The sequence below is a fragment of the Trachypithecus francoisi genome, unplaced genomic scaffold, assembly GCF_009764315.1.
Source record: "Trachypithecus francoisi isolate TF-2019V2 unplaced genomic scaffold, Tfra_2.0 Lachesis_group5, whole genome shotgun sequence".
Lineage (NCBI taxonomy): Eukaryota > Metazoa > Chordata > Mammalia > Primates > Cercopithecidae > Trachypithecus > Trachypithecus francoisi.
Genome location: NW_022681470.1, coordinates 65,138,028 through 65,154,448, shown reverse-complemented (window position 1 = coordinate 65,154,448; position 16,421 = coordinate 65,138,028). Strand labels below are relative to the sequence as shown.

The window sequence follows — 16,421 nt, the reverse complement described above, 5'->3', positions numbered from 1 at the left end:
ACATACACATACAACACATACACACCATACTCATGCACGCAAGACTTATACACACCACACACATACATATCACACATACAACACACATCATATACATATAACAGACTGATGCACACATAGCACATACACATCATACACATACACACAACAGACTCATACACCACATAGGTACACATACCACACATGCCACACACATACACATTCACATGCCACATATATGTTAATATATGCCACAAAAGCGTAGGGTCCTCAGGTGAACAGAGGTAGAAGCAAGTGATAAAGGTCTCTTCTGAAGTGAATTTGAAGACATCAGATGCTGAGACCTGCTGAGAGTGATGTTGAGTCCTCAATAACTCTGTGTCAAAAGTCTCATCCTCTCCAAATGCTCAGGTCTGAAAAACCAAGTTTCTAAGAAATCTGAACTCAGATGTAACAAGAACAGCTTTGTATTTATATTACACTGTACATCTTCCAAAGAACTCACATTTCCACTCACGCATTTCGTCTTCGGCCTCACCTCACCCAGGAAGTACCCTCTCAGGGCCTCCTTCAGGCCAGGTGAGATGCTGCTCTGCCCCCTATGCTGGTCTCCCTGGGACCCCCATGCAAACCTCTTCTCACAAGGGGTGACCCCTGTGTTCGTGAAGACCAGTTAAATTGTCCATTTCCCCATCCCCAGGCTTCCTGAGGGGATCCTTACCCTTTATCACATATCTGCAGCTCCTAACACAGGCCTAGCTCATGGTAGGCACATAATAGATAAATACCGGACAGTACTGGCATTCATAGCTAATAACTCATTTTACTTTCACAGTATCTTTTTTGAGCGAAGGACTATTACATCCCACCATTATGGGACAGCTACAGAAACTATTACATAAACAAGTGAAATGACTTGCCTGAAGTCACACAGCCAATTGAAGAAAAACTTGGGATTAAATCCCAGCCCTCCAGACATGATCCAGTGCCTCCCTCTGTGTGCTGATGCCTTTCAAACCAATCTCTTTGCCACTAAGAAACCCAAGAAGAAGATTCCCAATTCTACTGCTCATCCATAGCTCTTGCAAAACAAACAAACAAACAAACAAAAACTATTACTGCTACTACTACTACTACTAATAACATGATATTAGAGTACCAAATTGCAAGTAAGGGCTCCATAAATTAGGGGTAACTAGAGAAGAAATCGAAGTACAAGAAAAGGAGTTTAGAGGGGGCTGCAGGTAAGCGAGTTAATTGGATATGCTGATTGGAATTGGATATTCAAGAAAAGAGGCTGACATTAATTTCTGTCCAGACATAGCTGTAATTTAAAGGAAAGGTACTAATAGGGTTACTATTTCATTCTCATTTCAACTGGAGAAATGAACACTAAATCTCTGCTGGATTTTACCTCACACACTCCTGCCCCAAAGGCAGCCCTGATAAACTGAGTTTTATCCCCCAGGTAAGGCCCCCCAAAATTAAGTTCTGAGTTTACTGTTGTCCCCAAGAAATAGGAGAATGTCCCACTTTGAACTTGGGATCCTAAAGGGGGAAGAGTGGATGAGAGGGAAATGTGGACTTTTAGATGACCCATGTACTCTGTTCAGCGGCAAGGGCAGCTTTGTTTGCCCCATATTAGCCCCTCTTCAGAGAATTCAGGCTCCAGCTGTGAATCTCAGTTACGCCACTCTCCAGCTGTGTGATCTTGGGAGGGTTGCCTAACGCTCCTGTGCCTCTGAGTTTTTATCTATAAAATGGGATTAAAAATAGTATTTACCTCAGGAATGCTTGGAAATGTTAAATGAGATCATTTTTGTTAAGTACTGTGACAGCACGTAGCACTGTGGTAGCTATTATTACATTCTTTAGATGAAAAGAACCTTTCAAAATCCAAGTCTATCCTACTGCCTTCAGGCCGGGCCAAATTTAACCATGAAGCAAAAGGGGTTATCCTGGGTTTAAAACCCTCCTGAGGAGATTATAGTCTCCTATAGCCACCCATTCTATAGTAAAGTCTCCAGTTCTTACTAGAGCTAGACTAAACGTCCTTGTGTGGGTTTAGTGGCTCACACCTGTAATCCTAGCACTTTGCGGGGCTGAGGTGGGAGGATCACTTGAGCTCAAGAGTTTGAGACCAGCCTGGGCAACATAGCGAGACCCTGTCTCCCCTCAAGAAATTGAAAAGTAGCCAGTTGTGGTGGTGCACACCTGTAGTCCCAGCTACTTGGGTGGCTGAGTAGGAGGATCGCTTGATCTCAGGAGCTCAAGGCGTCAGTGGGCCATTATTGCGCTACTACACTCAGCCTGGGTGGCACAGAGTGAGACTCTGTCTCAAAATAAATAAGTAGTTTAGGCACATTTTGTCTTCTGCTGGTCTCAGTAAAGACTGTCACTCTCTTCTGTACCTTGTGCTACCTGGCTGCTGAGCCTTGTCCAAGCAAAATAGCCTGCATTTCCACCGAGGTCAAGTCTTCCCAGAAGAAGAAGTAGATCCCAAATAGAAAAACACACTCCAGTGACTCATTTCACCTCTCCCTGTCACCTCCCTCCTCTGCCCCATCTCCAGTATCCTCTGCTGCCTGGTTGGATTTTGGGACCTGTGCAGCTTGGTGTTGGACTGCATATAACGGCTGGTTCAATTTATTGCTGTCACTTTGTGGGACACCATAGAATAGACTCTATTAGTTGGCTTTTAAAATCCCACTCTTGTTTTGGGACTCCTTGACACTCCCCTCACCACTGGCCATCCTGTTTCTGGCAAAGACAGAGGACAGCTTTGAAACCCAAAATTTCCTGTCCAAGACAGAGACATGCAAAGAATCACAGACTTGAACTGCAGTAGCAGCCTTCTTCCTAGTCACTTCCAAGGCGTTCTCCCCATCAGCCATGTGCTTTCCTCTGGACTCCACCAGCTGGGGCTGGTTTGAACCCCAGTTCCACCATGGATTGGAAGCTTTGAATGGAAGAGTTTCGACAAGATTAGCTCCAGTAATTTTTATAAGTCTATGATTCTCCTGTGATAGGGACCGAGCAGATTGCTTCTTCTAGTTATTCAGAGAGGAACACTGAGGCTCAAAGAGGTAACTCACCTAACAGTGTTCCATTAGGCAAAAATCAAGCCCCAGGGAAGAATAGAGTCAGAATGGAAACCCAGGATGCCTGAGGCCCAGACTTATACCCTGCACTCATTGGTGTGTTGCCTTAAGGGAGCAAAGGGGATCAATGGAGGGGAAAGATCTCTGCTGCCCAGGGGATCTGCTGCCTTCTCTCTGCCAGCCCCTGCCCCACCTTTTTCTCCTTGACCTGGCCTCCTGGCCCCTACTTTCCATCTTCTCTGACACCCTGTAAGTATCTTGAAAGCTGACTCAATCTTGGGGCAGATAGCATGGATCAGGGGGTGAGTCAGGGAAGTCACAGACTTCCTGGCCAATATCACCTTTCTCTCCAGGGATTTAGACTGAATGAAGTAGGATAGCTTAGTTCAGGTTCAGTACCAACAACATTTTCTGTTCTGGTTTGGTTTTAGCTCTGACATTTGAGACTTTATGTAGGTTTGATTCTGGCTTCAACTGGTTTATTAAAAGATTGGGGTTGCAGACAGGGAAAAAAATAAAAACCTTCAGATTAGGTCTCTGATTCAGTAAAACATTAATGGTTGGGATTAGTCGTGACCGAATGCAGCAGCGTATGTGAAGATAAGTTGTTTTTGGTTCAATTCCAGCTCTAATCTTGCCACGGGTACCATCTGGTCCCAGGGACCACAGAGGAGGGGCCATCACCATGGCATTCATTCTCTCTTCTGACTTGGTGTGCAGGCCTTGCTGAATCCACACAAGTGTTCAGGCTCTGGGAGAGGGTAGAGTCCCACGTGTAGGAAAAGGCAGATGAAGAATATTGAAGTGCCCTTAGCTTGAAAATAGCGGACTATTCCAGCCAGCAGAGTGTTAACTGGCCTTCTGGGGCAGGAGATCCCAGACCAGACCTGAGGGAGGGGCCTGGCTCTGCAGCTCCTGGGACCCAGCCCTGTAGCTGCTGGGACACAGTCAGCACCTTGAGGAGACTTAAATCTCCCTGGAGAGGAGTAGCTGTCACAGGGAGGGTGGGGAAGCACTGAGACACTTTCTCTTTAGAGAAGGGGCACAGTTCAGACTAAGGCAAGAAGCAGGGCCTGAAACCCCCATTTTATGGAGGCAGAAAACTGAGACCAGGCCAACCAGAAGTCATGACAATCATGTCTGGCCTCTACCTCCTGCAACAGCCCAAGAACTTTTGTGACTAAAAGCTATGATTTTCTGTAAGAGTCTTACAGAAATGTGGGTCTGTCTATCTAAGGGAGAATGTCAAGGGGAACCATTTTAATTGTGGGGCACTTTCCCAGACAGAGACCCTTGTTCCTCCTTCTGCTTGAATCTCCTAATCAGAATTGCTCCAGGTTCGAGGGTGGTGGCCTCAGCCCTGTAACACCACTGCTGACTCTTAGAGTCCCCTTGACCCTATGAAAATGAAACAAATGGTCTTCTAACAACATTTCTGGAAGGAGGGGCTTTGCTGATAGATGACAAGGCAACAGCCTTGAACAGGAGGAAGCCCATTCACTAGGTAGAAAGAGGGCAAGAGTGGAGCTTAGGGGAAAGTCCCACAAGGGGAGTGATGAGGGATGGGAATGGCTGAGAAGAGTTTATTTGGTTCTATTGAGGTTACCTCCTCAAGTTCAGGCCCAGAAGCCTCCAAGTCACCCAACAAAGCAGGTGAGGAGGAGAACATAGTGTCCTTGCCTCTAGACCCTGACCTACCATTTTCATCCCTGGGGTATAGGAACAAGGGCCTCAGGCAAGAATCTGCTGTTTCTACCACCGGGGACTTCCGGGCCAGAGCTTCCCACCCCATGATGGACTCATGGTCTGTTTCCCACGCACCTCGAGTCCATCCCAACCCGACAGGCACAGACCAGTCCCTGGCTCAGGCCCCTCAAGTATGCAGATTCTTAGGACAGTAGAGAAATAGGAATGGAAGCTCTTCTCCCAGTCCCCTAGCTCTGCAATCAATAATGCTGTTGGCCTTCCCCACTTGGCCAGTAAGAACTGAAAACACATCCATCCATCCATACTTGTGTACTTGTTGTGGCATCAGGCATTGAACTTGGCACTTGGGATGAATAAGTCATGGTGCCTTGGCCTGAGGAGCTGTCAGTGTGGTGGGGAGAAATAGGCAGAGGGAGAAGATGATGAAGGGCACAAGAGATAATCCAAAGGGTGTAAGGGAGAAGAAGCCTTAATCTTAAAATGTTCCAGAAAAAATGTCTTTTGACCTCACTTTGATTCAGCCCTAAGGAGTCTAGGATATGCTGTCAGTTGGTGCACAGTTCATGTTCTTTCAACAAGCATTTCACAAGCGTTCCCTTTTATCCATCGCCGGCTGTGTTCCCAGCCACATGCTAGTCCTCAGAGGGTTATAAGATAAATAGAAAAGATATCCCTGCCTTCAAAATGTTGACAGCACTTACACACATCTGAAGCAATTAGAGAACAATTCGAGTAGGTAGTCAATACATGTTAGCTAGTACATATACAATGAACAAATCAATTGATTATAATCCTAGGACAAAATGTCTGGCAAAAAAAAAAAAGGCATCAAAGTGGGAGCAATTAATTAGCCATTACAGAGGATGGGGAAGGCTTCGTGGAGGAGGTGGGGCTTGAGCTAGAGATGGACAGTGAAAACAGGCTGGGGTCATGAATATTGGTCAGCAGTCAGCTACTATGCTGGAAGCAAAAAACTAGAAAAACTGGAGGTGGGGCGCATTCAGACCAAGCGCTCCCTGCCACCAACTTTTTGTATGACCTTAGGGACCTCTTTCCTTTGAGGTCAGCATTCAATATAGGGGCCTACATAGTACTTCTCAAACCCTTATAATAACAGCATCAGCATCAGCTGGGGAAGTTATTAGAAATGTACATTCTCAGCCCTCATGCCCACTGAGTCAGAAATCCTGGGGGTGGGCCTTGCAGTACATTCTACCAAACCCTCCAGGTGATTCTGAGGACATACCAGTGTGAGAATTGCAGGACTACCTCACTGCTTCTCGACCCTGGCTGCTCATTAAATTCACCCGGGGAGCTTTTAAGTCAAAGAAGATGCCTGGGCCCCACCCACAGAGATTGTGATTAATGGATGTAGCCCTGGCATTCATATTTTTTAAGGTTCCCCAGATGATTCTAATGTGGAGCCAGGGCTGAGAAGCACTGGACTAGATGACATCTCAGTCCTTTCTGACTTATTTTGCTAAGATGGGCTCGGAGAAGCTAAGCCAGGATTCCTGGCTTCCCACATCTCACAGGGTGGATTTGTGGACAGTCAGGGCATATGTTTGGGGGCTGAAAGACCCTCCTGGGATCCAAAAATCTTTAATCTCTTAATGAGCAGCTTTTTGATGATTTATATAAATTGTTCACCATTCCTTCATACTTGTCTGAGGCTAAGATACTGTGAACAGACGTTGACTTTCCCATCCCAGCCACCATGAAGGAGTGTGCATCAGCACACACTCACACACACATACAATACACAGTGCTATAAATAGATGTATGTGCACACAAGAATAACTGCGTAGGGATATTCAAAATCATTCCCAAGGGTGTATATGCACACACAAATAAATCCACTGTCAGAAATCCCAGGCCCAGAACACTGAGACTGCTTGGGAAAGGATTCCTTTTGGTGGAAATTGGGCTATTTAAAAGAAGTGGCACTTCAGTCTATGGAGTAGTGATTGGGGGTTAGCGATGGTCTTCTGTAAGCTACCTGCTCTGGGCAGAGGCAGGTAGCCCACAGGGGGATACTGAGGGCAGATGCTGAGGACATCCTTGTTTCTCATACAGATTCGGGCTGATGGTCCCCCCCATGGTGGGGTCCAGTACGAGATGGTCTCTGTGCTCAAGGACGGAAGCCCCATCCTCCGGGACATGGCCTTCTCCATTGATCAGCGCTACCTGTACGTCATGTCTGAGAGACAGGTAGGTGCTAACAGCCATCTCTCCTTTCCAAACTCCAAGAAACTGCTGATAATCTGTCACCTTTGTTCAGAAACTGTTCAGTCCAAGAAGAGAGACCTCTGGGCTTGCAGCACAGGGGTCCTGAGAGGGGCAGAGTCCCTGTAGGCTTTTGCAGGGAGCTAGAGAAAAGCAGCCGGGGGCCAGCCACTTCCCGGAGGCTTCACTGTAGGCTACAGCCCCTGTCTCAGCAAGTGATGAACAGCTCTGCAAGAACAGGCCAGACTGCGTGGAGCAGCTTGGTGTGATTAGGAGGTAGATTTACTGCTCTCAGGCCCACAGAGTCTGCGGCTCAAGGGAGCCAAAGAGGTGTAAATAATCCAGGCTTCTAGGCTGGGCCCACTCCTGGGAGAGGCAGACCCAAGATAGGGCCCCAGAAGGAAATAAAAATCTTGGCGTGAGTCTTAGACTGGTGCAGAGTATAAGCTGGTCAGTTCTGGGAAGCTGAAACCAGGCCTATGGAGGTGGGGAGCCCAGAGAAATAGACTTCCACCCTCTGTAGGAAAACGACTGAGCAAGTCTTCCACCCTCTGGGATGGATTGAGACTGTGTCTCCTGTGAATATGTGTGAGTAGAGAAAAGGCAAATGCAGAGAGAGCCATGGTGAAGGGAAAGAGAAGCAGGGAAGGCAGGGGATTCATGAGATCAATAGAGACCCAGAAAGCTAAGCAAGGACCTTAGCCAAGCCTGGCACATTCCATTCATTCGGTCAGTGGGTTAATAGTTGTTCAGCAGCAGCAGGGGTCTTGTCATTTTTCTTAACAGGGTCAAAGAAATGAGGAAAAGGATTGCCAGTCTGTCCCAGCAGCTGAGGACACTGACTTTGGTAGAGCTGAAAGCCCAGAGAGCTTTCACCAGTTGCTTCCCAGCTCATGTCATTCTCAGAGAATTCTGCAAGAGTTCCAATTCTGCAAGTTGATCAAACTTACCCTTTCCAGAACTCTCCTTACCTCCTTTCTTTTCGAATGTAAGAAGTCTGAATCAGGGGATGAGGGATGAGCGGAAGAAGTAAGAAGAGACAAGTGTGCACACAACAGCATTAAGGGAAGCAGTGATGCAGTTCTGACTTGAAAATTAGTTCTTGAGGACAGATGACGTAAATCATATGATAATTGCATGCAAATTACATCCAGATCCTCTTGAATCCACCTGTCTTTTTCACCTTCTTTCATGTGGCCTCTGCAGTTGAAGTATAAACAGGTCCAGATGGGAATTTCGTGGATCTGCAGACAGCTTTGCCTAACCTAGAGTGGGTAAGACAGTCTTGGAAATAAACACTGACCTATCATTCCAATGAAACAGTCAGTGGGCCTAAAAAGAACTATTTCTGGGCACATATTTATTGGGAACAAAGTGCTGGGAATCATCAAAATGAATGAGACTTAGTCACTACCTTAAGTTGATTGCAACCTAACAAGAGAGAGACAGGTTCTCAAATAGCCCAATAACGTAAGATTGAATTCTATACATGCTCTTTTATCCTGTTCTTCTTTAAGGGAAAATATTATTTGTTTAGTAAAAATGGTGGATGCTTGTGATACAAATTCAAGCAATGCATACAGAAAAGAAGACAGCAGCAGGTCACTAAATCTCACTACCCAAAATATAACACCATGTTAACATTTGGTGAGCACCATTCCAGGACTTATGCAGAAACAGATACAGATAAAAGGACAGATGGGTAGATGATGACCTATATAGGTAGATAAAATGATGGGCAGAGATTGAATAGGTGCACATTTTATGCAATATTTTTAAGAGGCACTGTGTGTAGCAGAGGACCAGGCAGGTAGCTCTGGGTAAGAGCTTTCTTAGATTCTCTGAGCCCAGCAAAGTGGGAAAGAAGTGACCAATGAGACCTTAGTGGGACCGAGAAGGTACCAAGGCATACATTTTAGCTGCATATCTTTTTATCCAATGAGACACTTTCTGAAAATCCATCTGAAATGTAACCAAAGAATAGGGGCTGGGTCAAGGTTGGAGGCGGATGAGTGGGTTTCAGAGAATATAGTCACCTCCTAGATCCATATCTGACGCCATCTCTGAGAGCATCAGCCTGGCCACACCAAGTGTCCACATAGCTTATCTGTAAATATCCCTCCTCTGTCCCACCTTCTGCTTCAGGTACCCAGTTCTTGTTACAATCTGCACCAAACAGAGGGGTTTAGCAGTAGCCAGCCACAATGAGCAGAGATAGGAAGAACTTAGGTTTCATGCCATGGACTGTCTCTGGTCAAGTGAGATATTAGTAGGGGCAGCTCCCTGTAGCAGATGGAGCTGTGATTAGGAGGCAACGTCTAAGGGGGATTTGTGGTGGAGCTCTGAGACCTGTCACCTGGAGAGCCGTGAATTATGTAGAAATAGGTAGCCAGGTGACTTCACCAGGGGCTGAGTCCAAAGATGAAAGCCAAGAACAGCTCAGGAGGCCCATCTGTCTGAGGCTGGCTGTGAGTTAAGTACTCACAGACAGCTCAGATGTCTTCAAGGAAGCAGTTGAACGTGTGGCAGGAGAATAATCTGTAAAAATGAAGCCAGATGTCCTGGGTTCTAGTCCAGCTTGTGCTATCACTGATAGTAGAATCCTCTGACAGCTTCAGCTCCTCGTTTATAGCTGAGAGGAGTTGCATCAGATAACAGGCTTGTCTCTGAAGTCCACGGGTCTGATTTGGACTTCATTACACCATTCTCTATCTGAGTGGCCTTACACAAGTCACTTAACCTCAGTGTTCTCACACAAGGTCAGTGTGAGGCTCAACTGAGACAACAAATGGGGAATTTCTTTTTATACTGCCTCACATGCCACATTCTATATGGCCCCTTCTAACTCTCATGCCTCATGATCCCATTTCTCAGGAGTATGGAGATGGTGTGTGATGAGGAGGGGGCAGGGGGACATGACACAGCCAGTCATCCTCAGCCTGAGCCAGGAGATCTGTGTTCTAGGCCTGGCCCCACCTCTGACTTCAAGGGTGACCTGGGCCCTCAAATTCTCAGGGTCTCAGTTTCCTCATCTTTAAAGATGGAGGTTATAAATCTAACTCTAAAGTCTCTTTCAGATCTTACAGAAATTTGTTTAAGGGTCTAGGACTAGGACTCTGCTCTGTCTCTCTCCAGAAGATGACATCAAAAGCACAAGAGATGGGCTTGAGACTAAACCAAAAGCACAGTATTCTCTTTTTCAATTTTTAATTTCAAAATTTTTTTATTTTGTTTTGTTTTGTTTTGTTTTTGAGACAGAGTCTCACTATCACTCCATCACCCAGGATGCAGTACAGTGGCGTGACCTCAGCTCACTGCAACCTCCGTCTCCTGGGTTAAAGTGATTCTCCTGCCTCAGCCTCCTGAGTAGCTGGGATTACAGGTGCGTGCCACCACACCCGGCTAATTTTTGTATTTTTAGTAGAGATGAAGTTTTGCCCTGTTGGCCAGGCTGCTCTCAAACTCCTGACCTCAAGTGATCCACTCGCCTCGGCCTCCCAAAGTGCTGGGATTACAGGCGTGAACCACCGTGCCCAGCCAATTTAAAAATTTTTTGTAGAAATAGAGATGGGGTTTCACCATGTTGCCCAGGCTGGTCTTGAACTCCTGGGCTCAAGTGAAAGGTCTACCTTGGCCTCCCAAAGTCCTGGGATTACAAGCGTGCGCCACCATGCCCAGTCAGTACAATGTTCTTAAGGAAAGATTTATGAGGCCACGTGTGCTCATATGAGCATCTTTCCTGAAGGGTAAACACTGTAGAGAAAGCTGGAATGCTGGTTTGGTTATGGATATGTGCAGATGCTCTTCAACTTACAATGGGGTTGCCTCCCAGTCAAGCCACTGTAGGTTGAAAATATTGTAAGTCAAATACATGTTTAATACACCTAACCTACCAAGCATCATAGCTTAGCCTCACCTACCTTAAACATGCTCAGAACACTTACCTTCATCTACAGTTGGGCAAAATCATCTAACACAAAGCCAACTTTATAATTAAGTGTTGAAAATCTCATGTAATGAATTGAAGATTGTACTGAAGGTGGAGAGAGTGGTTGCATGGGTACTTGAAGTACAATTTCTATTAAATGTGCATTGCTTTCACACCACTGTAAAGTCAAAAATCATATGTTGTATCATTGTAAACTGGGACTGTCTATATTCCTACTTGGAGGCAGCAATTTAAGACTTTTGAGTTCTCTAAAAGTCCTAAGACCTTTAAAGACATCATGGGAATGGGTTTTTCATCATTTCACTTTCAAACAAACCTTTGGGCAACCTGTCTTACACTCCGCCCCCAACCCTTGCCTCTCTGTTCCCCCACCCCTCCTCCAAACATGACACATGTCATATTCTTGGGGCCGTGACAGTGGAACACATGGTGAGAGTAAAACCAAGTTTCTGGTCTTACATTCTGCCTAGAGAGGTTTTCATCTCCCCACAGAGCTAGAACAATCCAATATAGCACTCATGGGTTCTCTCTCATTCTCAATTAATTAATTAAATGTAATTAAGAAATAGGACTAGTAAGTGTTGGGTCGTTAGTGTCACTGCCTAACAAGTCAATGTTAATGTACTGTTAATAGATCTAAGACCGGCCAGTCCCAGGGGAAAATTTGGGAACTGATTCCCCAATCCTGTTAATTGCCCAGGTGCTCCACTGAGAGGATGCCCGGCTCTTTCCTAGAAAGTCTGCCCCAGCTTCACTGACAGCGAATCAGCAGATGTTATGGGCATGCATACAAGTTGCTCCCATATCCTCAGTGTCTAATGGAAGTCAGACAGCGAGTCCAGGGAAAATCAGGCTATGAGCCAAGTGAAAAACCAAGCAACAAGATGAAAAGAAACTTGATAGCCCCAGTTTTCACCCAACTTGTCAGGCTGGCCACTCCCAGAAAAGGAGTATAACTGTATACACAGGGTGGATGGGAAAAGAGTATAGGGATGGAAGCAATTATTCTATTTTATACTTTAATTAGTTTGAATTAGCAGAAGGAATAGAGGCATAAAATGATCCAGCGAAGGGTGAAATGGAAAAAGGGAGTCACAGTGGAGAATGGCTCCATACAGACTGGAAAGGGCCTCGAGAACAGCAGAAAGGATGGTGATGGGTGTGTGTGTGTTTGGAGTGGGTGGTGGGGCATGGGATTCTGTTCTCTTATTTCAAGGCCTGGAGAGGCAAAATAGCATAGATGTTAAGAGCCAGCCCATGGGAGTCAGGCCAACCTCCATTCCACAGACACTTACTAAGTACATGGTTTTGATAACGTTATTCAACTTCTCTAAACCTCAATTTTTTCATCTGTGTAATGGGCCTAATGCAATTGTTGTGAGGATTGAGAGAATGTATATAAATCACCTAGTGTCGTGTCTGACACATAGTGTTTTCGATAAGTGGTGGTAATTATTATTACTAGTATTATTCTTAGAACTTCTTTGGAATTTCAGAAAGGGCTAGAAACATCTCCCCCACAAATTATGGCTGGCACAGAATTCCCAGTTTTAGGCAGTGGCCTCCAACTGCCATTCCGCCTGCTTCCTCCCAAGCACTGCCTCAGAAGCCTCTGGCCTGGCCAAATGACAGCACTGGGCTAAGTCTCTCATAATCTGGTATTTATTTTAAAAATCCAGGAATGTGCAGGGCAGACTAAACAGTCCCGCTCCCCTCAATACACAGGCAGGCAGCCCCAGGCCGATGTGTGAGGCCCAAAGGCCAGGATAGCAGGCATCTGTAGAGAGAAGGGAGGGGGCCCCTGTGAGCCTGGGGCTGCATGCGTGGACAACGGGCCAGAAAGGGAATACCTATGGGGCCTTTCATTTCTGGTTTCTCCAGGTAAGTAACAAAGTCTCATGCTCATTGTGAAAGATGGGTCTGTCACTCTCCAGGTAGTGAACATTCAGACCCCAATTCCGAATGTCCTAGATGTGCTAGTAGTTGGCACAGTGTTCTGGTTATTTATTGTTTTGTAACAAACCACCCCCACATTTGGGAATATTTGTAAAAAACATGTCGTTATGCTCAAAGATTGTGTAAGTCAGGAATTCAGATAGGGTGCACCGAAGATGGCTCATCTGTATTCTATAATATCTGTAGCCTCTGCTGGGATGACACGAATGGCTGGAGCTGACTAGAAGGACAAGGGGCTAGAATCATCTGGAAGCTTCTCCTCCTACTTGTCTGGGAAGTAGAAGCTGGGATCAGCTGGGACTATTGACCTCAGTGCCTTAGACAAGCCCCTGCCATGTGTGTTGGGCTTCCTGACACCAGGTGGCCCCCAAGACAGTCAGAATTCTTGCTCATGGCAGCTCAGGACTCCAAGAGTGAGTACTCCCTACAAGAAGGTAGAAATTGCATTGCCTTTTTGTGACTTGGCTTTGACAGTCACACAATCAGTCTACCTGCCTCTTCCCTCTGCTGCCCACCACCCATGTGATTCTGATGCATGTGGCCCATGAGCACACATTAAGAACATGATTCCCCGGCTACCAAGGTCATGGAATCACAGAGCATCAGAGCTGGTAAGGACTGTAGAGAGCACCCATTCTGACCCCAGAGGAGAAAGATGAGGCCCAGAGAGCACCCTGTTTAGCTGTCCCATCAGCATTGTGCAACACCCAACGCCCAGTTGGAGTCATCAGAGCTGGATTGATTTCTTCAAACATATGGGGAAGCACAGACAGCTTTAAAGCTTGCTGTTGATTTGCTGAGGGTTGTGTAAGTCCTAAGTGAGGTCTATCAAATGCCTATGGGCCCTGAAAATGCTTTCAGGGAGGGTTTGCAGGAATCCATCAGTAGCAGGATCACACTGCCTGGAAATTGCCCCATCAAGGGTATGCTGCTTATGAATAGCTCTCCAGGCAGTCTTCCTGTGGCAATATTGTCTCATCTGGCACAAGAGCAGGCCTCTCAGTGACTTACCTTCAGTATGCAGGGGAATGGGACCTCATCCCCATGGATTACAGGAAACTGGCTTTTTAACCACATCTGTTTAACGTAATTTAAGAGAGTTGAGGCAAGGAGACTGTCAGCCTGGAGTTTTCAGAAACAAAAATTATTTGGAAAGATTGTAAAGCCACCCTTTCCTGAAGGTATTAAATGCAGGAGAGACACCCCACCACCCCCCCAAGAAATTCTCTGCATTGTTTGAAGACCCTACGCAGTGTATGGGGAGAGATGGAAGGACAGGCCAGACCCTTAGCATGCCATCCACCAATGTCCAGCAGCTGCACCAGAAAACTAATTGTGATTTCCTCAGTTTGGAGGAGGCCCTGTCAACTACTAACCTGGATCTAGAGCCAAAAGTAAGAATCCTTTTCAGTCTTCTACCTGTAGCCAAAGCTACTGAACTGTCAAGTCCCTAAGGCACCTAAAGACCTTGGAGAAGGGAAAGAAAACACGTGGGGTGCCATGCTTCCAGATGTCCCCTGCTCATTTATTTTGACATCTCAGACTATTATTTTGATTGTGCACATTTGTTTAGTCCAGGCGATAAGGCTTCCCAGGGTGCAGGCAGAGCATGCCAAGGTATATTTTTACAAGGCGGGCAAAGTCTCAGTAACAGGAGACCTCCCTTCTGCCTGGGCTGGGAGGCCTTGGCTGAGCCTCTGGGGAAGAGGGAAAGTGAGGGGGCAGGGAGGAGAGTTGAGCCTGAGGGACTTTGGGGAGAATTACAGAGTTTGCGGATTAGGAAAGTGAGGATAAGTGAATTGCTGCTGCACTTTTGTTTTAAAATGTGTCACTTTCAATCCAAGCCTTTGATGCACATGTGTTTCTGGTTAAGGATGCAGGACCCCAGTGTGGCCCAGGAGCTGAGCGCTCACATCAGTGCCTTTCCCAAAACAAAGGATGGAATCCTGCCTCCCCCGGGGCTGCCGGTGCAGGCAACAATGACCACCTCAAACCCGGGTTTTGATTTTTTCCTCTTTCTTTCCCCCATTTCAAATGTCAAGGAACAAAGAAGCTGACAGGGAGCTGATTCTCTGGCTATTAATATTCTCATCGGAGCATTTTTTTTAAATAAATATTTTCACATGAGGGAAAGGCAATGCAAACCCACCCTATTAATCAGGCACTTGGCTTGCTGTATTTAAGAGAGAAAACTCCAGCCTCTTATTTTGAAATCCTTTGGTTTGGAAAGAAATGATTGAATACAATGCCCAGGCTGGGAGAAGTGGTGCCAAAAACCTCATTTCTCTAAATGGGCAGGGGCTTGGAGACTCTTTCTCTAGTCCTTGACGAGGGATTTGATTTTTCTTTCTAGATAGGTACTGCTGAAGGCTCACACTGACTGCCCAGAGTGATGTTCCTATGACCGGGAGATGGGAAGTTACAATGTCTCACCAGAAGGAAACTTACCCTCCCCCATTCTTTTAAATATGGGGAAACTGATGCCTCCAAAGGGGACAGTCATTTGCCTAGGTCATCATCTGAATTACCAGAAGAATCAGGGTAAATCCTGAGTAACCTGGCCTAGCCCAGCATCCTTTCCCAACTTGACAACAGTTTCACTCAGCACAGGCAAGAGCGAACACTGACTGTGTTTAAAACTTTTAATTAGCAAAATTAAAACGACCTAGGCCCAAGAGAGTTCCTGAAGATGTTCCGAAGGGTCAAATTAAAATAGGGAAAGATTTGCATGTTGTTTGCATATGCAGACTCATTCATTCAATAGACCATTAAGTGTTGACCATGTATAATGCATAGAGCTGTCCACTGACAAGTCATTTGCATATGTAGATATAGATAGGGCTGTCTTAGTAATATTCCAGCAAAAGTCTCCTTCTAAATAGGGCTGCCAGAAAGATAAGTACCTTCTTGATTTCTTTCTGCTGTTTTCAATGCAACAGTAGCACTATCATGTATGTTTTTGTATAGCAAAAAATAAAATAGAATCCCTGCCCTCAAGGTGGTCAAATTCTGGAGGGGCACAATGATGTATAGATAAATCACAAGATATGGTTATTTCTTTGTACATCAGAGCAGTCCTGTAGAATGTGTTTATGTAAACGCATACCACCAGGAAGGGACCTGTCCTGGTTCCCTCCATAATTGGGTCACTCAGGGGACTCACCCTCTGCCTAACATAAGAATCCACAGCTGGTTTATCCAGAGATTCTCTAGTGAAGAGCAGCCCTTTATTTTACAAAAGAGGAGATGAGAGGTCTGAAGGGGCAGTGACTCCGGAGAAGAAAGGGTGTACCAAGCTGCACGTGGAGAAGCAGACAATGATTGACTATCAGTAGTTTCCTGACAGCCATGGGAAGCAGCCAGCCTGGGTTCAAGTCCTGGCTCTACCGCTTACTGCCGTGTGACCTTGGGCAAGTTGCTTCACCTTTCTGTGCTTCAGTTACCTCACCTGTAAAATGGGCATAATTATGGCGTCTGTTTGAAGATTAAATTAAATTAATTAA

At 45.9% G+C, this 16,421-nt stretch overlaps 1 protein-coding gene across 1 annotated transcript in view; it reads left to right on the top strand.

Annotated features, from left to right (window-relative positions):
* LOC117074081 (plexin-A2) overlaps positions 1-16,421 on the top strand; it is a gene marked incomplete at its 3' end in the record, with an annotated part of 200,122 nt that overhangs the window by 93,247 nt on the left and 90,454 nt on the right. Inside the window, exon 4 of the mRNA XM_033195314.1 lies at positions 6,864-6,998. Coding sequence (XP_033051205.1) covers positions 6,864-6,998 — 135 coding nt within the window. The remainder of the gene's footprint in view (positions 1-6,863; positions 6,999-16,421) is intronic.